The sequence below is a fragment of the Netta rufina genome (genome assembly GCF_964035555.1).
Source record: "Netta rufina genome assembly, chromosome: 1".
Lineage (NCBI taxonomy): Eukaryota > Metazoa > Chordata > Aves > Anseriformes > Anatidae > Netta > Netta rufina.
This window is the reverse complement of record NC_140123.1, coordinates 9,537,250-9,562,092: the sequence shown is the minus strand read 5'-3', so window position 1 is coordinate 9,562,092 and position 24,843 is coordinate 9,537,250. Positions and strand designations below refer to the sequence as shown.

At 36.9% G+C, this 24,843-nt stretch overlaps 1 protein-coding gene across 1 annotated transcript in view; it reads right to left on the bottom strand.

The window, feature by feature from the left end:
* Positions 1-15,962, bottom strand: part of TYR (tyrosinase) — a gene marked incomplete at both ends in the record, with an annotated part of 52,838 nt that extends 36,876 nt beyond the window's left edge. Inside the window, 2 exons of the mRNA XM_084305848.1 lie at positions 4,752-4,968; positions 15,144-15,962. Coding sequence (XP_084161974.1) covers positions 4,752-4,968; positions 15,144-15,962 — 1,036 coding nt within the window. The remainder of the gene's footprint in view (positions 1-4,751; positions 4,969-15,143) is intronic.
* Between the last annotated feature and the right edge of the window lie 8,881 nt (positions 15,963-24,843).

Here is a 24,843-nt window from a genome sequence, read left to right as displayed (position 1 = left end):
CTATTTTCTCTTAGTTAAAAAAGGATCTATCATGCCTTGTTGGCACCTGTTCATAAGGGTGCTAATAACTATCTCTTGGGTAAAAAGGTGTTTGTCTTTGTTCCAGTTTATGTGGAACAGGCATAGAAGAGCATAAAGTTTTGCCCAGAAGTACACAACATGAGTGGGACTGGAGTACTCTGGCTTCGTTCTTCCAAGTGATCACAGCTTTTTACATTACAGAACTAAAACTGAGTAGCAAAACTCTCATTAATGTAAATCAAGAACCACTCCATTAGAGTCACTGGCCCGGTTCTGGTCATCTTTTGTAAGTCTTGAGTAACTCCACTAAAGTCAGTGGAGTTATCTTAGATTATTTGGATCTAAAAGAGATTAGAATTTGACCTTAGGTGAATTGGCACAAACTTGTGTAAACAAGTAAAGAAGGATTGAAAAGATTTTCACTTAGCAAAGGAAGTAAACGTTAGGAACTACAGATTATTAGGAGGTTTGTGAGAAATGTCATCACAGAAGTGGGCACTGGCACAATGAAAGCAAAATGGGAATTTAAGCTTGGCAAAAGTACACAGCAACAACAACAACAAATAGACCACTTGTAAGAAAGGAGCAAACAAAATATGTGTGCTTATTTTTGGTGGCAGCAGTGGGTTTTGTGTTTTGTTGTTGTTGTTGTTATCTGTTTGTTTTTGGTTTTGGCAGTAAAGCTAGTTTAATAACTTCCCACCATCCTTAAACATATATTCTTGACGTTGTATTGCAGTTCAGTCTCTCTTTAGATGAATAGACTGAAGTGTTTATGGACCTGCAGTATAAAATTAAGTGTTGAAATACATCAGGTCCAAAATAAAATATCCTCAAAGGAAAAAAAAATCTGAGAACGATACTATGTCTGATGGAATAAGCTCATCACTATAGTAACACAGATAAACACCTATTGAGATGGGTCTGGCTTGCACTTTGACAGGCTCATCACCACAACATCATGGAATGTTGTGGGCAAAGTTTCACTCCAGCAATCACTAGCTTTAATGAAATATTCTTATGGAAAGAAATGTAATATCATGGTTACTGTCCTCTGGAATCTGCTGATATTTTCTGAGGTGTTTTATTTCCTATCTTTTTCAAAAACTTACATGACCTCTTTAAACAGAGTTCTATTATTATGCACTCTTATGCTATAAGAATGCTTATTGTATACTGTTGTACACCAAGAGTGAAAATCAAAAGCACTTTCTTTAAAGTTCTAGTAGTACAGGGGAATTTCAGCCTGTGATACCATAGACAAGTTAGCTGCATATTGGAATAGAAAAGTCTCTCAAAATATTCAGGAGACTAGTAGTATATTTCCCATACAACTTCTTCTGCACACAGGAAGGCGGAAACTTAATTTGATGGACAAAATCTGCCTAGTGTTCTGAAATTCTGTTTTGTAATTATTGCTACTTTTCTATTTTAATGATTGTAAAACAAATTAGGAATGTATCTGGGAAAACAAACAAACAAACAAACAAACAAACAAAAACCTGAAAGTGCTGTCAAAGTAGGTCAATTTGGACAAGTTATAGTCCTCACCCTAATTCTGTTCATAGCCATTATTTTTTTCTGTGTTTGTTCACTATTAAAGTCAATATGTATCTCATTAGCATAAGAAAATGCTTAATGAATTGAGAACAAACAGAGGGGTCCAACCCTGTACATTGAGACATATTTGTGTTAATGGAAATAAAGACATTTTATGGCTGATAAACCTTGTGGAATATTGAGGTAAGAAGAGCTTTCACACCATGAGGCCACTTAATACACATTTAGTGTCTTACCTTTTACACATTACACTTATAACAAGGACTCGTTCAAAATTGCTTATATATATGGAAGAAAAGGAGTGATTCAAGATTTTGATGGGAATCCTTGTCTTACTTAAAAAAGAAAGGAGGAAAGGAGGAAAGAAAAGGAAAGAAAGAAAGAAAGAAAGAAAGAAAGAAAGAAAGAAAGAAAGAAAGAAAGAAAGAAAGAAAGAAAGAAAGAAAGAAAGAAAGAAAGAAAGAAAAAGAAAGAAAGAAAGAAAGAAAGAGCGAGCTAAACCAAAACCTTAAAGTGAACTAAAATCACCGCCCTGAAACAGCTTTCGCCATGGAAGCACCACGGAGGGAAATGGTAGTTGTACTGGAAGGGAATGTCTTATTCTTTTGGAGTTTTCAGTATCAATTTTTAGAAGAATGGGTTAAAAAATGCCTTTCATGAAACAAACAGAGCGATCAGATCTTAGGATTAGGTCCTTGAGTATAAAAGATACCATAAGGCTAAAAGGAAAAAGGAGGAGTTATTTTCATGTAGTTATGTTCTGCTGCAGTACTTCTGCCTTCTACACTATTTTCTTCCACAACAGCTCTTGAGCACTGTAGATCTCCTTAAGCTGGGCTGTTAAACAACCATAAGGCATCTAGTAAGTGCATTGGCAGCTGGACTAGAAGCTGGACATGGTCACCTAACAGGATTTCCCCTAGCAGAGAGAGCACTGTAGTATTGGATTGTTTTGGTTTTTGGTTTCATGTCTACAAAATTTCTAAGGAGGAGACATTCATTGCCTCAGTCATTCCTCACTGAGGTTCTCTGCAGCCTCCCAGTTTCCCTTCATATGGATTCTAGGACTTGCAAATGGCCTTCACTGCCAGAGAAAAGGAGTTCCATCTCTTCTCTTCCCTCCTTGAATCACATGAAGGATCATACAGATGCTCTGAAAGGGTTGTGGTGCATGCTAGGGAAGGCACATCTGGATGGACCAATAAGACAGGAATGAATTTGCTCTGCCCCTGCTTTGGACTAAATGGATGCATCCAGAAGCCACGCAATATATACCCAAGATAATATACACTGCTTCTGTAACAACCTAAGCTTCTGGATAACATTTGACTTGTGTCCTTCCTCAGTAACATGTAGTTTTGTCTCCAGTCTGTTGGAAGAATTGTCTAAATCACATGAAATCCACCTGAACCTAACAGTGCCTACCTAGTGCATCTGAACGATTGTGGAGGTGAGATGGAGCTTCATCATCTCACTAAGGAGAAAGCTGAACACTCTTCAGCTTCTGAAGGGTTGTTAAACAGAACAGAACTTAGAGGAAAATTTGATCTACAAGATCTCCTTTCTGATGCAGTAACATTGCCACAATTCAGATTAAAGTATGACCCTCTCCATGGTATGACTGACAGATGACAGCAATAAAGCCATGATCAACCATGACTGCCATGAAATTAACATGACAAAGAGACAATGATAGGGAAAGGGTTTGATAAATTATTCAGACAGAACACTGATTCTGATTTTAGAACTAAAATAACTTCCTGCTCTCTGGAAGCTGTAGGTACATTTCTGTCAAATGTTATTGACTTTTTTTTTTTTTTTTTTTTTTTTCTCTTCAAATAGCTACTGTTGATTTAATATGGAAATGTTATTTGTATATTTTTGCTTCAAAAGGCTGTACTTGATCTATGGCTTTGTTTAGCTGTCAGTTTAGACTCAACTTTGACCAAACACAGGTTTTCCTCTTTTTATGCAAGTACTGAATTATCCTTATTTAATGAGCAGTCATGATACTGAAATATAGCCTTTGAAAGTGAGGAGTCCATTTTGATTCTGCCCACTCAGTAAACATATCCATAGCTCTGCTTAACTTCCAAAGACTATGGCTATGTTTTTGTCTATAATACTGACAGCATGTCATTACTTCATGACCTGTTTACTTCAATTCCTTTTTCTCTACTCTTTCTATTCTACTCTTTGAATTTGTTTACATACTTCATAGAGAAAAATGCACAAAAATTCTACTCAGTCACGTCACCTTTTTCTTTGTCATATTTCACTTGTTTTCTGTTTTCAAGGGTAGAAAGCAAAACTATATCCAGAGCTGGAATCAATGTCTATATTCTCTTTTGCCTTCAGCACACAAATTCCACATTTATTTATTTTTTAATGGAATAATTGCATTAACTGCACCCCCACTCCCTAGACAGCTTTATGGCATTCCACACTACATTAAGAACAATACCGAACATATTAAAAGCTTTGATTTCTTATCCTCACACCAACACGTATATTGTATTTTTTACAATACAAAAGCAAAAATCTCTGGAATATTGATGTAAATACGTCCTATTTGATTCAGTAGTTATATAATACAGCAGAGAAGCAATGTTTATTGATAGCTATAATGTGCTATCCTTGTTTATTAGCAATTTAGCAATATCCAAATGATATTGGGTTGATAGATGATTAAGAATAACTATTCCATTTACAAAAGTATCCATGTTTCTTAGCAAATTAGGAACCTTTATAACTAGATGGGTAGTTTGATAACTATGAGGAATAACTAAACGCTTTAGGAAGAGATACTAAAGGTAACATTTTAGGTATAAAGTTGACCCCAAGACAGTCCTGTAACCCAAATGGACATGATTATGATCATGTGTAAGTAGGTTATTAGAGGATCTCTTTTTATGCAACATTATATTTCTATGCCTGGTACTGACTATCGCAGACACAGAATCTCATAGATGGATTTAGGGTCTGATCTAGCCTGCAGTTTCTATTTTCTTATCAACTTTAACATGGTTCTTTCTATGTTGCTATTACAGAAGGAAGTTTTTCCTTTAGTTTTGCTTCATGGAACCAGCTAAAAATAAAGTTTAAAGGCACTAATCCTATAGGAATTCAAGTTACTGTTAGAAATGGCAAAACAGAATAAAATATGTTACCTTCCAAAGTGTTCCGGAAGCTGTAATTGGCCATTTTATCCATGGATCCAGATTCATATTGAGTCAGTGACAGACAAAATTCAACTTCAGCTGAAGATGGCAGCCTTGGAGTCCTTGATTTGTCATTGTTCCCAGGATTTCGCAGTATAGGTCCTTCACTAGTGGCATTGCATAAAGACTGTTGGCTGTTGTACTCTTCAGATCGAGTACAGATTACCTGTATAAAACACTTTATGTTAGCAGAGTTGCAGTTGTAAAAACAGAAAAAAACAAACAAACAAACAAACAGAAAAGAGGTACTTTGTTTATTATTATTATTATTATTATTATTTAGACAGGAGTAAAGGAAATGTACAATGTATTTTTTTTCAACAATATACATTAATTTTAATTATATTAATGAATGATTTTAATATGAGATTATATATTTCACAAAAGACATCTCTAATAATGGTGCACATTTTGAAATAATACATTTGTGGGTGTCTGAAGCTGTCCATATGGACTAAGGCATCAGTTCGTATTTATGCACTTGAAAGCTCACTGAAGTGAAATTCAGTGTTACCAACCAGTGCAGCAGGACTCAAATGGAGTTAAATCTTCTTCTGCAGTTGCTAATGGAGGTTTTTGGCTTCAGCAGACTACTGAACAAAGCCATAATTGCAGATTTGTCTCCCCATGTGGGAAGGACAGAATTGTTGACTTGGAATATGAAAAAAAGTTATCTTCTGTTCTGAAAAATCTGTGTTTTGTCAGATTAAATGGGCAAATCACTTAATTTCACTATGTTTTGATGACACTTCATGTACAGAATGGGAAAATACTGCGTTCCTCACAGGAATATTATGGAGACGTACTTATATTGGAATCTGAGGTACCATAGTCATGGGTATTGGAAAAGGACCTGAGGCAGAAAGAGGGATATGAGTATTAAATATTGTCAGAATCTAGCACTGTTTGTATAAATGTTCTGGGTTCATGAAGTACCATGACATAACAAGTCATTATTAATCAGATGACCATCAGATGACTGGAAGTGGAAACTGCCAGTCCACTTTGAGAATGCTCAAATCAGTAGTTAAGTAACTAGTAGCTCAATGTTACTTTAAATGATACTCAGATAATTGTAAACTCCTTCACATTTGCTATGGGTTAAAAGTGACCACACGGACCATCAGTGTTACTTGTGTGTTGCTCAGAATCTTTTAAAAGCCACAACTTATTAGTTACCTAAGGATGTAGGTCCTCTGATGACTATGAAAATATCATGGTCATCGTAAGAACTCTCATATGCTAGCTCTCACTGCATCCGCTGCTTGGACATTATTTATTTTATATTTTATTTTATTTTATTTTATTTTATTTTATTTTATTTTATTTTATTTTATTTTATTTTATTTTATTTTATTTTATTTTATTTTATTTATTTTTTATTTTATTTTATTTTATTTTATTTTATTTTATTTTATTTTATTTTATTTTATTTTATTTTATTTTATTATTTTTTCCCCATGTTCTGCTAAAATAAACCCGTAGGCGCTTAGTACAGGTTCCCATTTCTTCTTTACATTCAGGAAAACCTGCCTGACATGCAGTCAGAATGGAGGATGGAGGAAAAGATAATGACACAATAACAAGGAGAAGATCAGACTAGATGGTTTGGTGGTCCTGTCTTGTGACACAGCTGACGGGGTCTACAAAAATTAAAAAGAATAATGGTCGCTCAAAACTTCCAGTAGATGTTTCGTATGTACCTCAGATGAGGCTGAGAGTCTGAACAAAGTGTGTTATCTAGTGCTTTGCATTATTTTTTTCTGAAAACAAAACAAAAATCCAAAACACCCAAACAATGCTCCAAACAAGCGGAGATCTATTCAAAATATAGGATTCTGTGGTTAACAGGTAATCAATGCGGTTATTGAGAAAACTGTATGGAAAAATAACAGGTCTTAATATCGAGTGATATATCTTAAGAGAAAATACGTAACACTAAAACCTCTAGAACTCTTTCATCCCAGAGATGTGTTCCTGTTTCATGGACAGAAACAATGAAGAAAGTTATTGAAAGCAGTCATTTCTGCTGTGAATGAGGTAGAAGAACATGTGATTCTCTGTTAGTGAAAGAATTGAGTGGGAGATTCACTTTGCCAGCAGTAGCTGTGTACGAATTGCTGGATTGAAACAGAGCTTTAGAGCAACTTCTGCAATCAATAGAGAGAGAGCGGCATCTTCCACTTGTGATTCAACCCTCCGAAACCAGACGTCTGGTAGGTGAGGTGTGCTTACTTCTAAGGGGTACCAAACTCTCTCCATTGATTAAGTCAATGAAAGAAAATGTGTAAAAAAAATCAATGTTAAAACTGTCTCTGTACTGCAGTTAGCAAGGAAAGCAAAATTAAGAGTGTTCAACTTAATGTTCTGCTTCTGCATTAGGATGGGCTGAATCACACCCTGGAGGCATGGATGTGCCTCTGAAGTCACTAAAGACAGAGACAAAAGCAACTTGCTTTGCTGCCTTGCTGCCTAATGAACTTTTGGATGACTGGAAGGAGATAAGAAATATCTTTTTTTCTAAGTGATTTGACCACAAATTCACAGAAAATATGTGACAGAGCTGGTGATATAACCTAGATTTCCTAAGGAGCTGGAGTTCTTAAGTGATAAGCTTCCTATGAATATGAATCTCATGAATAATTTTTTATTTTTTTTTTGGAAGAGATAAGAAAGCTTATCAGAAAAATTTATCCATTGAGACTGCTCTTTTAACTGATATTTTCCCCAGTCTCTTAAAACTAGTGAGATGCCCTTGGAGGCTATAGGTGGTTATCCAGCAGAGTTTCATGTGTGTAGAACTCGATCCCTCCTGGCAGCTCTAAGAAGTTTCTTTTCAGAATTCACCAGGAAGGGAGATGTAGCAAGATGGAAAGACCTACATTTATAAACACAAAGCACAGCTATACTATTGTTTTTATGATTGTTTTCTTGTAGTTCAACACAGTTAAAAGGAAAACAGGGGTTTCAGGCTGTGGGAAATGCTCTAGTAATTTGTTTATAAAGAATGGACAGTCCTATGTCCTTAGAAATGCACTAGTGAAGAAAACAAGTGAGTCTTGGCTGGTGGATCTCAACCCATTCCCCAATCTGCATTTGGCTTGGAAACTACATGCATGCAAGCTTTCTGTCTAGCTCTGTTTTCTCCAGTCCTTATGTAGATCTTCTTTTGGCTTCTCTGCCCTGTCATCTCCTGTCTTTTCATCCTCTTCCCACCACCATGGAGACACATCCCTGTTGCGTTCTAAAGAGGAATCTCATGTTGCCTTCAAAACTCAAATATTCAGATGGGCAATCTTCAGGCATGCGCTCAAATATACTAAAAAAAAGAACATTTCCCCAGTGTTTTGTTTATCTGTTTCAGCGTGATTTAATGCAACTCTTAATGTTATGAGGCTTATAAATGTCTATTTATTTTGTTATTGTTCAATTTATGTCTCAGTGTAGCCCTTGTTAACTGTCTGACTAACCGAACAGAAGCCAGATGCTATAAGGTATCCATTAACTCATGCTCATGAAATAACAGCATAAGGGGAAGGAATGAAAATGCTTATCTGTGCCCTTCTGCCATTTGTTCTGCACTACAAATTAAAGGCTGGCCATAAAGTTAGCCAGGATGCTTTTCCAGAAAGGTATAATTGAGGTATTACAAAATATGGTTCTATCCTGAAACTATTATTTGCTGTTTCATCAGTAAAGTGTTGTGTAAGTTGTAACAGAACAAAGGCCAATCAAACTTTTTATTCTAGATTTAATCTGCATAAAGTTTACACAAAATAGGTCACATAATTGCCTTCCTGTCATTCAGTAGGTGTTTCTGGTAGCAAAACACTGCTTAAACACGTGTTTTTTTTTTTTTTTTTTTTTTTTTTTTTTTTTTTTTCTAATTCCATTTTGGAACAGTCCTGAGCAAATTTATCTCTTCACCCTGTAAAAAGTTTCATACTCAGACCGAATGTCTGCTCTTCTGCATTCATAGATCCACATGCTCCAGAGAAATAGCAAGATGCTCTGGGGATCAGCGTATGTAAGTAGCTAGGAGAGAAAATGCCAGTAGATGGCAGTCCAGAATATGCAGCATCATTCCTGGGCCTCGTAGCACCCAAAAAAATAAAAAATAATAATAAAAAAATCCCTTGGTGCACTGCAGCTGAGATCTTTAGCACAGCTCTTTGTATCATTTCTTAGAAAACAGACTGTAAGCATGTGGAACTGTTGCAGCTGTCTCGCACCTTTTCACAAATGGGAAACCCTTTTGTCTTTTAGTATGATACTGCTTACACAGACCAGACCCTGTGCCTAAATAAAAGGAATTGTGTTACAGGAATCTTTGGCAGTGTTCAGTCCTATGTCTGTTATTTTTAAATTCAAAGCTTTGGGGGTTTTGATGACAAATTCTTTGTGCTTGCTTTGTATGATCTGTGCTCATAGGGACCTGCAATATGGGTAGCATAGAATCAAAGCACAGAATATCCGAAGTCAGAAGGGACCCACAAGGATCATCAAGACGAACTCCTGACTCCACAGAGGACCACCCAAAAGTTCACCAAGCCCAAATCCACACCTCTCCAGAAGCTCTATCAGCATGTTTTCATGGTGTTATGCTCCAGGTTAATCTAGCCTAAACATATGTACTTCAAAGTGCACCCAGAGCAACCACTTGACTTGCTTGTCTGTGAGACACATCCTGCCTCTCCCAGGGGTGGGATGTGGGCATTTCCAAGTCCTCTTTGCTGCACTCCCCTGTGTCTATTTGTCCCATAACAAGTCTAGATGCCTAAATCGGAGCCTTGGGTCCCATTATGTGTCTGAAAGAGACTTTGTACTGCTTCAGTGCCTTTCTCTGCTCTGTCTTTCTCCATTTATTCACATGTTCTTGCTTGGGAATGTCATTAAAGTGCAGCCCTCATTCCAGATTTAAAACATGTGGCAATTGTAAAGAGGTTAACTTTTTATTTTTATTTAATTAATTATTTATTTTGGCTGCATTTGGGCCTGGCATGATCTAATCCTAATTAAGTGGCATGCAGAAGCCAATGTAATCACAAAATGAGAAAAATACAAGGAAATCCCCAAATGATCTACAATAGAACTAACTGTACAACTATACTTTGGGATATCACTTTTTTAGGTAGAACTTTAAAAGGTGTTGTACCTATAGTAGCCCAAAAGGTTTGTAATAGACAGTGTGTCTTTATAACTGAATATTCATGTACTCCTGAATATTACCAGGAATTGAAAAGTAAAACAGGCAAACTAAATAAATAAATGAATAAATAAATAAAATGTGAAGTTAAACTTTAAAGAAATGTAATTATCTTTGTGACCCTTCTAGCATAAGCATTTACTGAAGGAGCTACAAAACTCAGGCTTCGAAGAGATGAGACAAGCATGAAGTGACAGCACTGAAACAAACCCGAGCCCTCCAAGGTATTTTCTCATCCTTCAGGAAAGGCTGGCTGAGTTTAATCTCTGCTCAGAGGCAGCCCAAAACTAGTGGATAATTTACATCTGGTTCAACACCTCAGAATGGTGCTTGGGTGGAGTAGGAAACTCTGCTGTCAATTACAGATGAAATATAATGGCTTGACAGAATGTGATTCCTTGATCTCTATTTGTCTCCAAGCTGTGCCCTGTTAGAGTTGTTGTATTCACATCTAACATAAATTCTCAAAAACCCATCTTTCTACAGGTAAGTTCTTTTTTTGGTGCATTATTAAAAACAAAACAAAACAAAATCTTTTTTTTTTTTTTTTTTTTTTTTTTTTTTTGTGACATTCCTTAGCTATTTCTTTCTATACCTTGGAATATGCTTATTTTTTCACACTACACAATTCCTGATCAACAGTGGCTATATTTTAGAGAAGTGTCATGTACATGCCAAACTTTGCTTTTAGCCATCCATGATCCCATGGAAGCACAGGAGTTACTTTCAGATGATAATAACATAAAAAGGCAGAGGATGATCAACTGTTTGTCCCTGCTGGGTGCAGATTCCACTTCCCTGGGGGGAGGAGGATAGCATATCATGAGATCAGTCTTGATAAATTCTATTTTAATAGTTATTTGCTTCATTTGGGCTTTTTAATTTATTTATATATGTGTATATATATATATATATATACACATATATATACATATATTTACCAGCCTATGGATGACACTAAAACCTATAAGTTGCAATAAAAATTGAATGTTATAATTTGTGAGATACTCAGCTGTCCACAAGCAGATGGATGTAGGGCTTGGCTGGTTTAAGAATTAAGAAGTGTTGGCTTCTGGTGTTTATATTTTTGAAATTTGTTAACCCTTTTAATGGTGAACAGAAAACAGAGCTTCAAACATTCCCCTCAGACTATTATAGTTCCTTGGTAAACTGTGCTTAGAATTAAATAACTGCACCTGAATAGCTGAAATTCATATTTCTTATGAAGTCATGTTCCAGGTAATGGATCTAAAGTACTGCCATTATTAGTTCAGGAGCCTTGTATCCGTTTGCTATTTGTGTAACTTGTTCCCTAGCTTTGTGTTTGTGTAAGTGGGTGATATGAAATATCACTAAGCAGGGTGATATGGAATGAAGTGCTAAGGGAAATTCTTGGTGCTTGCAGCAAAGAATTGGCTCCAGGCTTACACCAGTGCGGCTGAGAGCAGACAGTTCTCTACACGGTATAATTACTTCTCTCAAGGCACTCTTCTTTTGAAAGAGACAAAATTCAGGGGGATGAAGCCAGTGGTGTGGCCTTGTTTCCACTATTACAAACCTAAAGCAGCACTTCCCTCACTGTCTCTCCAGCACATGGGGGGAACCCCAAAACTCTGATGCTAACATCCAATGTAAAGATTCTGCTTTTAATTGCAGAAAACTCTTCATTGACTTCAGTAATTTCTCCAAATTATCTCTGGTGTAGTGGAGAGCAGAATTTCATCTATTGCTATTTAAGTGAGGCATAATAACTTTCTTTAGCAAATCCATTAGCTTGAATAATTATACAAATGAATACAAAACCAAAAAACAAAAAAAACCCTCTCAGAATATCATGGAAAATCTGTATTTGCCACTTTCTGTTAAATCAGCATGGAATTGCAAAACTTGGTAAAGCATTAGTAGGTGTCATGCAGTCCTAAATAAATCTAAATGCAACACTTGAATCATCACAAACAAGTAACTGAAAGCATAAAAAAATCCTTCCCACCCACCCTAAAACATAAACAAAGCAAACAAACAAAAACACTAATGATTTCTGATAGTCTTGCTGGTAAAAACAGAGTCAGAAATCAAAAGTTTCACTTAGATAACAAACATGAGAAAAATGGGGACAGATAATTCACTCAGCTAAATGGTAACAGCAGCATGCCGAAGAAAAAGTAAGGGAAAAGCAAGAATTTCAGCATGTATTCACGGATATCCACGTTGCCATGGCAACTTCTCAATGGAATAAAGTATTTTCTCTTTTCTTTAGGGCTTAAAAAAAAAGAAAAAAAAAAAAAGAGAGAGAGAGAGAGATGCTTTTCTGCAAATAAGCATTTTGCTTTTTTTTTTTTTTTTTTAAATAAATCCATAACTGCATCTTGTGCAGAATTTCCTAATGTGACAAACATTATTTTGTTATGCTTTGGAAAGAGACTTAAAATTATAAAAGGATACCATATAATAGATGTGTTATTGAATAGGTTTCTCCTGCCCTCTTTTTATTTTGAATGTTTTATAAAAGCCTAAATTCCTTCACATATTTGGCTCCTCCTCCTTTTTTTTTTTTTTTTTTTTTTTTTTTTTTCTTTTTTTTCTTTGCTACAGAGCTTGGATAGTCAACATATTCTGCAGCAAGTCTATGGCTGTTTTCCGGCTGAAGCTAAGTCTATTTTTGTTCCCTTTTGATTTTCTGAAGTGAGATTCTGATCTCTTATTTTGTGCTACTTGAAGGAACTGTATCAACTAAGTTATTCTATCATATGCTATTATTTAAATTTGAATTCAAGGCCAATAAATAAATATCAGTTTGTGTGGTATCTTCATCCTGAACTGACTGAAAATGCAGCTCTGATCTATCTCGTTCATTCTTTCTCTAAATAAGGCAGCAGGTAGAAGAAGTTAAATGGGAATGTCACTATTTGAAGTTAAAATTTTTTATAATCCTGTTTCAGAAATTTTGATGAAAGTGTATTATTTCCAGAAGTGACTGAAAAATGTAAGTGATAAGCAACAATTTGCAGAAATTACTTGGAGAGTTTCAGCAAATACTTAGGTGCTTTTACATGCTGACATTGATATGTTTTAAATATAGCACAATTTTCATTGTTGTGCCCACTAAAGTTATAAAAATATATTTTAAAATCAACTTATCTCATTAAAAAAGCAATTATTTTCCAAGTATATTTGTGACAATGACCTTAAATAAGAAGTTATAAACATACTATTTCTTAAATATATTCATTACCACTGGTAAGGTGTCTGTGTATTTATTACAAGGATGGAGAAATTCCAAGAATCTGGATATGATTAATAATAGTGTTGAAAAAGTAAGCTACACGTAATTATCTGATCCCTCCAGGGCTTTTAGAAAACACTTCTTGCAACTTGCTGATTCCTTTATAGTCCCTGTCTCCTACTACTTTGGTTATCTCACCCAGTGTATTGCACTGATAGCTTCACTTTACACAGGTAGCCAGCTCAATTCCAGTTTCATTTATTCCACTTTAACACTTGTACCATTTCCGTGTAACTCTTTATTTAGTTTAGCACTGAACAACATCAGATCCACTTCATTCCGGTAATGCAATCTAATTAAATTAGTAGAGTTCATCTAGATAAATACTGTTAGAAATGAGTGGAAGCTTTACATATAGGATCAAAATACATGGTTTTGGCTATATGCATTTTATGGCTAAGCCTACACTGGTGAATTAAATGTGGCCAGGAATGTTCCCAGGCACTAGGACCAAATGGCACAGAACAATCCACGTCTATGCTAGCAAACCCATCTTTGTCTCTCAAACGGTTTAACTATATGCAAACAATCTCCCAGAAATGGTCGCTGAAAAGTACCTGCTTGGGGTAGAACTACATATAAATATATATATATATATATTTTATATATATATATCCAAATATATGTAAGTAAATATATATATATATATATATATATATATATATTTACTTACATATATTTGTATAATATATATAAAATGTATGCCAAAGAATGTCCTAAAATAGGTATGTTACAGTACCCAGGAATAATTGAGTTTACAGGTATAGACACAGTCTATGTTGTTTAGGGGACACAAATCAAGATTAAACACAGAAAACCAGTACATTAAGCCCTGTTAGTCATTGCTTTGTAATCTGAGAGCTGCTGTCTTGTATCTCTTTCACTTTTCATTAAATCACTAAAACTGCTCAACCTTCGTTTAGGCTACTGGTACAGAAATAAATAGAACAAAGCAAGATTTACACCAATATATTCATAGACTTCAGCACCAGAAGGAACTGTTTCTATTGTCAAGATTGTATATGTCTATGGAAGCTTATGTCACTAGGCACTGGTAGCAATGAGCAAGAGGCTAAAAACATCTAGAAGCCTCCGTTGTTAGAATAGCACAGTTCAAATACATGAAACCTAGGTAAATATCAACTATATCTCCTAGGTGAATATATACAGTAATCTTGGTTTAGGGACTAACTTGCAGTGCTTTTAAGTGGCAGGAATAGCTATTGAGTTTATTTCTTAGTTCCTCTGAGCAACAGAGATCACTTCTTATTTTTCTTTTAAGCTACAGAGGAGAATAACACAGCTGTTTCTTCCATGCTCTAAAGACTACTTATTTATTTGTTTGTTTATTTAAGTTGAAAGCAGACAAGATTAATTGGATAGTTTTTAACACTTGCAGGGAGGAAGATACCCGGAGAGGGGTAGAGCCTCTGAGAACTGTTTTCTTCTATTTCCATTATTCAGTCACCAGCTGTCTTGCAATAGTTACATGCTAGCAACTTGCATACATAAATCCTTTTTTAATCTTTGCTGGCTGCTTCAGAAGACCTGAGCCTGTTTAGCCTGCTAGAGGTCATGCTTGGACACAAAACCATGACTTTCTTCCTTCTAGACTAACTTTTTATTCTTAATTAAGCTGTCTAAGTCCTACAGTCAAAGAAGAGACAGAGAGATGAATGAACAGCTCTAAATGAAGATCAAGTCCATGTAAAATCATTTGTTCTCTCCAGCTTGTGCACCTCAATTAAGTACCTAAAGTTAGGTAGGATAGTTCTGACACAATCAGCTTTTCCCTTCCCCTTGTCCTCCCCTTCTTCTTCTTCCCCATCTTTTCCCCTCGTCCTGTCCTTACCTGCCAGGAGGAGAAAAATGATGCTGGGCTGAGTAAATTAGGGTTAGCTGGATGTCTGCCACCCATGTATTCATCCGTGCAGACCACACAGTCCTCTGCATCTCGCCAATCCCAGTAGGGGATGGTGAAGTTCTCATCACCTGTTATCTTCTGGATCTCACGTTCCCAGAGCAGCAGAAAGAGACGATGCCAAGGCAGAAAACCAGGGGCTTCATGGGCAAAATCAATGTCCCGCCACACATTGGACCCACCTAAGAGTGTGTCGCGAGAAGCATAATAATGCATCCACACAAAGAGATCATACATGTTGATGTTTCTGAACATGAGGTTGGAGCCGTTGTTCATCTGAGTATATGTGCCGGTGGCAATGACATAGTCCTGGCTGGGGGTGTTCTTTGCCAAGTTAAGGTAGGCAAGGAACTTGTCCTTCTCACTGTTGGTGAGCTGGAAGATGTTTCTTCTTGTTCTCAGTCGCCTTTCAGTGCAGTTGAGTCCTGAGAAACCAAACTTGCACTCCCCACAGTTGAATCCCATGAAGTTACCTTTACATTTGCAGGTCCGGTTGTAAAACACAGAAGGCCAGTCCTCTCTGTCATCCACTCCTGAGAAAGGGAATTGTGGCCCCAGTGGAGCCTGAGAGAGAAGGATGGCCTGGCAGGCCCCTCTGTTGGAACTCTCTCCACAAGGGGACCCATCTCCATCCCAGAGAGGACAGCACTCCTTCCTCCGTAAGCTCTGGGTGTTTGCACAGGCCCTGGGGAACTGCCCGGTGGATGGCTGAAGGATGACTAGCAGGAAACCCATGGCAAACAGAGACATCCTCACAGAACAGCAGGAGAACATCAGTGTTATGCTTCAGTGCATGGAGAGCCCTCTCTGACCCCTGCAATGTCCTGGGTATGAAAGAATTTTCTCCCTTCTGCTGAGAATGCTTCACTGCTGACTTCTGCTACACTACACCCTACAATGTCCTTCCCCATTCCTACCCTAGGCACATTTGCACAGAGAATACACTTCATAGTTAATCTGATTATCACATGTTCTGGGCGGAAGCCAACTGACTTTTTCGCCCACCCCCTACAGGTTTCAAAATAAAGGCATTTATTACAAATTTTTAATCTTCTGCTTAGCACATGATTGCTTTCTTCTGGCAATTGGAGAGGAAGTAAAATTAAAATTTGGACGTAGAAACAACTGTCGGGTCTTCAAAATAGTTGCTAGTATGCTTTTGGTGTAAATGATTGTTTAAAAAAACTCAGAAGAATCTGACCAATTAAATAAGCACAGTGAATATGAACATGAAAAAAATGTTTTTGGGGTAGACTACATTTTATTTTTTTAAGAAAAGGCAAACAAATTTGGGGTCATATTAAGTGTGCATATAGGGCAGAAACCAAATAAATGATTTTGAATGGCATTTTTCATATTTCAGCATCAGCTACATTTCCCAGGCTAGCATATGACAAAGTATCTTCACAAAAGAGCTGACAAACTTTTCAAGCAAAAATAGTGGAATTCCACTGGAATCAATAGCACATTAATGGTTAAGACTGCACTCAAATCTGCACCTGAATCTCTGCAGTTTTTTGGAGAATACAGGCAATTTGCCAACAGACTTGATAAAAGTACTTTCAGCAAGACCGGGAAAACAAGCCTTGACTTCGGTCTTTCTCCCACTGTGAAGTCTGAAAATCCCCTATCTATGTTGTTTGCTCAATACATGTATGTTACTCCAGATCTCCCACCTCCTTTTTCTTCTAAGAAAGCCTGATCAGAGCTAATGGATTGATATGAGAGACATTGGACATTATACATACTTTGAAATTGCCCCTTGAATTAAAAGGATAACAGTTGGTTTCCTTCTGGGCAAATTGCACATGGATTTTCCAATTTTCTTCGGCTGTCGTTGTTATTAGAGGAGTGTTTTAATTAATTAATTAATTTATTTATTTTCCTAAAAGCACTGTGAATTATTTCCTAATGGCACTGTGAATTATTTCCTAATGGTTGAGAATGGTACATAGAATGTCAGGAAGGCAGGGACAACATATAGGGAAATGAAGTGAAAACTCTGCTGAGAAATCCTTTTGCTGGGATCAGCAGCTCACCACATGACCGTGCTGAGGAGCACGAGGTGCTTTAATCCTGTTGGCTTCTACGCCTCAGATATTCAGGGAGATTATCCCCTAGTCCTGGTGCTGGGGAGCCAGTGATGGAGGCACTTGGAGCAGGAAGAACAATGAGAAAAGAGCTGTTTTTTATTTAGTTTTGTTTTTTAAAAAAAAGTTTCTAACCACAGGCTGATACTTACTGTTGTTTGACCGATTCCCCTGGTTTCCATGCTATGTTAGTAAAACAGATTTAATCACAGAAATGTTACTTGATTTATTTGATTTTCTCTCTGCCTGGCTGTTTCAGAAACCTTTGCAATTTATTTCATTTAGTGTTCTTCCCATGGAGGCTAGTGCAAAACTGGTATACATGAGAAGGGACCCATCTCTGAGGATAATGATAAAAATATATATATTAACTTTCATTGAAAAGCCAGAGGAACTGGGAAAGCCTTGAGGCACAGCCTCAGAGTGAACCAGACAAGCCTTCAAATACATGCAGACAACCATACACAAAAAAATACATTCAATATCTTATTTCTATATTCAAAGGAGATTTAATGTTCAGTGTTAAAAAGAAAAAGAAAAAAAAAAAAGAAAAAAAAAAAGAATGCAAGCCTTGACAGTTATCATATGACAAGTTTCTGAAACAGCTAGTTAACAGAGGAATCCCCTGTGAAACTGTATGAATGAGAAATTCTGAATGAGAAATGTGACTGAGGAGTAGCATACGTCTTTTTTGACCTACTGCTGAGCAGAGGCCTCTTTTGATTAATTGTGAGTGATTCAGATAGTATTTGGAAAATCAAGCTTTCCATATATAAGCAGCCATAAGAGTTAACCAAGTAAGACGATATGTGTTCCTATTCCTGTGCATGACTGTAGAATCACCAAAACACGAGCCAATCACACCTCACATGTTGCATCCAGGCAAAATTCTTGTCACTTATAAAAGACCTCATGAGACTTTCCATTCCTCTTGTGCTTCATCCCAGCACTCATTTAATGTACTCTTCATCTAATACATATCTAGATGAAGTTTTCATGCAAGCTGAATTTAGTATTTTTGACTAAGAATTCTTTCTTGAGTTCTTCCAGTGGATTAGCATCATCACACTGCATGCATGCACCAAGAGATTTCATTCTCACATCTGGGTCTCTGCATTTGAGCAGGGGTCAAATGCACGGCTAAAGCATGCTGCTTTCTGTATCCAAAAACACTCAAGACAACAGCTTGATGGCTGTATCCCAGTTTACTTGATTCCAAAGCAAAAATGACCATGAATTACCTTACATTTGTGTCTCATGGAAGCAGTCTTTGACAACAAGCTAGCATGGGGTTTTATTTCATGTCCTTATTTTAACTCCACCCTAAACTTTGCAACTAGATCAGTAAAGTATCTCTTTCAGTCTAGTGGAGTAACACAATTAATATCTAACTTGTGCTTTCATTACAAGGTCATTAAATGCTTTCTGGAGAAGTCAGTAGTTATCGGTAAGAAAACCATCAAACACGGTGAGAAATCTTTTTGAAGTTCTCATGCTGGCATTCTTGTGGTGTGAGAATCAGCTTTTAGCACTATGTTGCTATTGCTAAACCAAACTGTTCACATGGACACCACCCATGGATTTCTTATGTAGTTAAGGGCAAAGAAAAGGAACAATCTAAATCACAAACAGTATCAGCTCATAAAAATAACTCTTGGCCTCCTCAGGTCTGACAGGGATGATCTTCCAAATGATAATTTTTTACATATTTAAGATAACACAGGAAATTTCAAATTCAGGCTGCTGATGCTGAGGCAATCAAAGTTTCAGGTAATATTTGTGGGGTTTAAAAACTTCTAGCACCTGCATATATATGCAAAGATAGTATCTCTATCATTCTTAACACTTTTTAGAGATTTGGTGTTTTTTAAGGTCCAATTGTCTATGTTGAGCAGGGAAACAGTGAAACCTCAGTTGGGAAAGTGGAGAATCACTTTTAATTGTAAATATTTTAAAAGCCAGGTATAAAACTGTTAAGAAACAAGGGCTGGATACGCAAAGAAAGTTGGTGCTGCTCAGTTCCAGCGGAGAGAAAAACTTCTCTAAAGAGAGAAATAGTAAAATAATACATGGCTATTTGAGACGGATGAGTACAAGGACCTTTTGACAATGAGAGAGCACTGACAAATGGAAGGAAAGATAGCCTATTAGCCAGCCAGGAAATTCAGTCTGACAAACCAATAAGCTTAAATTGTGTTCTCTGATCCTTACCTGCTACATGCTGTTGTTCAGCATCAGCATCCTTATGTACTGCACAAGGCACCCGGTTTCAGAGGTTTGCCTGAGCTCCTGCTGAACTTGCATTTCAGGTAGCTGAAGGACAAAACATTGTTTTTTCTTCCCCTTGCCCCATGTCCCATGTGCCAGATGGAGCTATTATTCTTCCTGGTGGTTTGCCAGTGAGCCAAATCTGTCTTCTAGCCCCCAGAAGAAGCAAAACATTGGTGGATGTAGGATGATGACTTTGCATATGTCATAGATACTACTTTGTGGTTAAAACTAGAATTAAATGTCTGTCTTCTAACTGTTGATAAATGAGTAAGATAAGTTTAAGAAGAGTCCTGACTATCATTAAAAGCCATTAAAAAGCTAGGCATTTAAACATTACACAAGGAAAAGGAAAATATTCACTTTCTACGTATAATCTTATTTATTTAATTATTTTATTTATTTATTTATTAAAATATTTAGGTGAGAAAAAATAAAGTTTCTGATTAGAAAATAAGAATTTGGCTCAGTTCAGTCCTATGAATCAAAGCTCTTTATTAAGAGAAGCAGACTACAAATTCCACAAGCTTTTTAGCCTAAGACGAATATCTCCACACCCTTTTTGGTATGATATTTGAAGATAAGGCTTAAACACCCATTCAGATGTATGAAAGGAGCATAGCCGTGGGCTGAAAATGGTTCTGAATGCCCTAAATAATCAACTTTTAACTCAAAAGCAGCATGCCTAATATCCAGCCAGCACAGCTGATGGTCTGACGGACATACCTGTGGGTATATTCAGTCATGAGTGGGATGACAGGCCCCAAATCTGAAATTCAGTGCAGACAAAGTTTGATTAAGCTTAGCTTGTGCAGCAATTCCAAGGACTCCTGCCACCCCATGCCAGCCTTAGCCCTGAATTCCTGAAGAAGAATCCACAGATGTAGTTGGTTTCCCAGGCTAAAATTATGCTATCACATAATTTTAATAAGAGTAATCACTGCAATATTACATCAACCCCCTTCCTGATAACAACATATCCTGCTCTGTGCATGAATCCCCGGTCTCAGCATTGCTAAATCAGACAGAGAAGATGGAGCTAGTGCTGTAGTTATATGCTGGTTTTATATTACATACAAAGAAGAGAAATACATGTTCTAGAAGAAACATAAATGTTTGGACAGATGATACTTGACTGGGTACAAAGCCTGCTGGCACAAAGTTAGTCTACAAATTTCAACGACATTGAACCAATGAGTTTTACTGTATCAGTGCTTTTCTAACGTGCCCATGGTATTTTGATCTGATACTGGGAACACTAGAGACAGTGTGCACCAGAAAATAGGAATTCACACTGATCTGAAAACATTGGCTGAGGATTACAGTAAATATGTAGGAATATGAAAAAGGGAGTCTCTGATCTGCTATCCAAAGCAAGGGAGAAGAGATGTTAATGTAATCAGAACAATAAAGGTATAGAAACAGTAGCAAAAGACAAAGATCAGTTTTCCTGTGGACAGCGTTAAAGTGGCTGCTACCCTATCAATCTATATGATTTAGATCTTTCCTGCGGGCTACGCAAAACCTATCTGATACCTATCAGTCTTGATGACAAGACAGCAGCTAAGGGGGATGCTGAAGAATTTCTGAATATTTTCTATAATTTTGTTACACTCCATTTATACTTCTGCTTTCAGCTCAGAGCTGAAAGACAGACTGGTTTCTGTGTTTTGGGAGCATGCTGGGAAGAGTGGAAATTTTGGTAAGTGAGCTTTCAGACGAAAAACACCGAACAATTTTTTACTACTCTGGCTGATACGTGAATTTGGCCTTGATAGCAGGCTAGGGCCCAGGTTTAACTAGGTGGATAATAGTGTGGTGGTTCAGGAAATCCCCGTTTCATCTAACAGCTCACTGAGGCTGAAAGCACAGAAAGTTTTCAGCAGCCTGCCAGGAAACTATCAATATTTTTTGCTGGGTTAATGTTCTGCTTATTTTCCAAGGGGAACTGCCCTGCTGAGGGGTCAGACAAACACTCTAACTCATGCAAAACCAGCAGTGGAAACAGCTTGAGGAGAAACAAGGCCAGACTTTGCTCTCTTGGAGAGCTCTCAGACTTAACTCTCCCATTCTGCTAAACTTCATTCTTAGTCCTTGTGGCAGGTACCCCACTGCTGAGTCTCCATCAGCTGCAGAATCTTAGTTTTGCTGTTATAACCTATCATCTTACTCCTCCTTTTCTGTATTCTCTGATAAACCTACCTCTCTGCAGGTTGACCTGTGTGTGGGGGCAGTATTTGTGGGACAGATGAACAGACCTTCCTCTGGGGTTGCCCACCGTGCTTGGCTCCTCTTCAGAAAGAGCTGTGTGTAATAAGTGCCACTCTATTCCTGGATGCCTCTAGGCCCTTCTTACAGGCTTGTCCTGCTCCATTTATCCAGCTCTGCAGAGACAGGAAAGAGTAATAAACTCCTAGTAGCTGTCTGTTGTTTGTGTGCATGTTTTGGGGAAAAAGAAAAAAAAAAAAAAAAGAAAAAGAAGAAGAAAAAAAAAAAAAGGTTAATCAAATGGTTTATTAAAAAAACACAAGAGTGACATTTAGCACAAGAGCAGGTCTCAGATACTCCTGGCAGTAAGACAAACAGTTCTTTAGTGTCAAAAACTAAATTTGGGAAAGGAATGGGAGAATCAGTCAGAACAGGTATGTGTGTACAAACTAGCTGGGACTCTCTGAGGCGGAGTTCACCTCATATAACCTCTTGAGCCAAGCACAGCTGGGATTCCATGAAGCCCTGCCATTGCTTGCAGATAGATGGGGGACCACCTATGCATCAGATTAGTTCACATATATTTATTTATTTATTTTATGTTTAATCATACTTCATGTTGGTTATAAATCGGTCCTTTTGACATACAAAAAAAAAAAAAAAAAAAAGTTCCTTTGAATACTCAAAAATGATGAGGAAAGTTCTACAGCCATTTTAAAATGTATTCCAGAGATTTGCCAGTATAAATCCAAACTTTTTGGATGGGAAAAGATAATGGACTATTTCATATAATATATAATATATGTAATATCTTTTAAAGATAAAAAGTACTGGAAATGTGATTAAATGTGGCTAGTTTTAATGGAGAAAATATGTACAGAAGAAATTAATCTCATTTGTTGCACTCTGATTTTTTCCTTTGAATACTGTCCTAATCTGTAATAAGCTTTATCTCCTTTGGGCTTTAAGAGCACCTTGGCTGATTAAATCTTCAGGTACATCACAGAACTCCTTAAACATCACGTCTTTTTATTTTGAATAGGTTCTTAATGTCCATAGTTTTTGCTTTACCTGCCCCCCCCCCCCCCTTATGTTTGTAACTGCAGTAGAAGGACCAGATCAGATAAAACCAGGCTGTCTGAGACTATAATACACAGCAGACATGGAAACTTGAGCCACCATAAGAATCAGTGGAAAATAAATGTTCCCTAACCTCCCAGCCTGCTACCTGCATATCTGCTTATTATGGCAAGATTTTCAAGGAAAGGCCTCTTGAGATGCAATGGACAAGAACAAGCCGACCTACAAGTCCAACGTGCCTGCAGGAGAATGGCCCACATCTGCTTCCCATGCTCTGCAGAGTGGAGAAGATCATGTGGTTCTTCAGTCCCAGATCACTGCAGAGAGAAAATGCAGATGATAAAGTAGGCAATTATAATAGCTCCACTCACATTTCTATTAATTTAAACCTCTCTAAAGCATATGGAAGATAAAGGAAAAAGACATACATTGTTTAGAATTCAAAAAAATCTTATTAACCTTCCATAAATGTCTGACAATACTCAAAGGCCCAGCTACACAAAAGACTCAAATATTAGATGTAGTCTCTGATTTCCACCCGACATCCAAATAATCACTAATGAAGAATCAAATTGTACTGAATTTGACTTTCTTTGTAGAACTTCACTAATTAATCCACAGCTAAATAAATATATAAATAAGACCTTGACATTCAATTTCAATTTAATGCAAATTGCAGATAGGAAACTCAGTTTCTCATGCTGCAAACTTTCTGAATAAAGAACAAAATGTCTTGTAGTTTGGGGAAAAAAAAATCCTCAGAGTAACGTTCAGTGATTCTGATAATAGCTGATGGTTTTGAGTTACAAAGAGGTAAATTAGGAATGACTTTTTATGTTTCTCATTCTTTGCCGTTAGGAGGTAGTATGTTCAAAAAATGCAAAAAGAGATCTTTCTTCATGTAAGTTATAGTTAATTTGCTAGATCCTTTGCTAATGAAAATATTCATAAGTAGAAAAACTGACCAGGCAAATTCATGAAGAAAAATTTATGAAGCCAAGTTCAGTGCAAAGACACTAACTCTGGCTCCAGAAGACTTTGAGCTCTAAATTGTCTGAGGATGCTAGATCACCCCAGAGAAATGCCTCTTCAGGCATTGTTGTGTTGCTGGCTACAGCCCGTAGTAGGGGCAGGATACTGGACAATGCAATCCCTTGGTTTGACCACTCCTATGACAAATACAAATTAAATACTGCCCCACTGAAGATGGCATTATGTTTAGCACAGAGTTCACCATCCTTTTTTCTGGTCTCTACTACAACACAAGTCTCGCAGAATCTCAGAATGGCTGAGGTTGGAAGGGACCTCTAGAGGCCACCTTCTCCAACCCCTGCTCAAGCAGGGATACCCAGAGCAGGGTAACCAGGACCATGTCCGGGAGGCTCTTGAAGGACTCCACAATCCCTCTGAGGAAACACGTATTACAACATGTATCTCCTTCATATTCAACAGCAAGGATCCTTGAATAATTAATATATACAAAATTTGTTTTTTTTTTTTTTTTTTTTTTTTTTTTTTTTTTAGAAATGAAAAGTAGGCCTATTTTCATTTTTTCAGAATAAAAAGCAAACAGCTGGATGAAAAAAAAATAGTTTTTGTTGCCAGCAAAACAGATTTCTTCCAGGTGATTCAGACTGATATTATAACTATCTTTGCACCACTTACAGGTCTTTGGAGATTTATCTAGAAAGAAAGTTGGAAGAAATGAATGGCCAAGTATGTTTCTTGAAGTCCTTTCTTCTCCTCAAGCCAGAGAACATACATGTAGAAGAAACCAAAAATAAACAGTTTGGGAAGCAAGGGATGCATCAGTTGTGCAAAGTACTAAGGTATTAATTGAGACAAATTAAACAGATTTCAGAGAAAATATGTTTAGTATTTCTGATATATGTGTAAGAGATTCTTATAACCAGAATGTTTAAACTAACCTTTGTGACTAGTCACATGTGATAGACTTGGCCTAAACGTTAAAGTCTTTTTGTCAA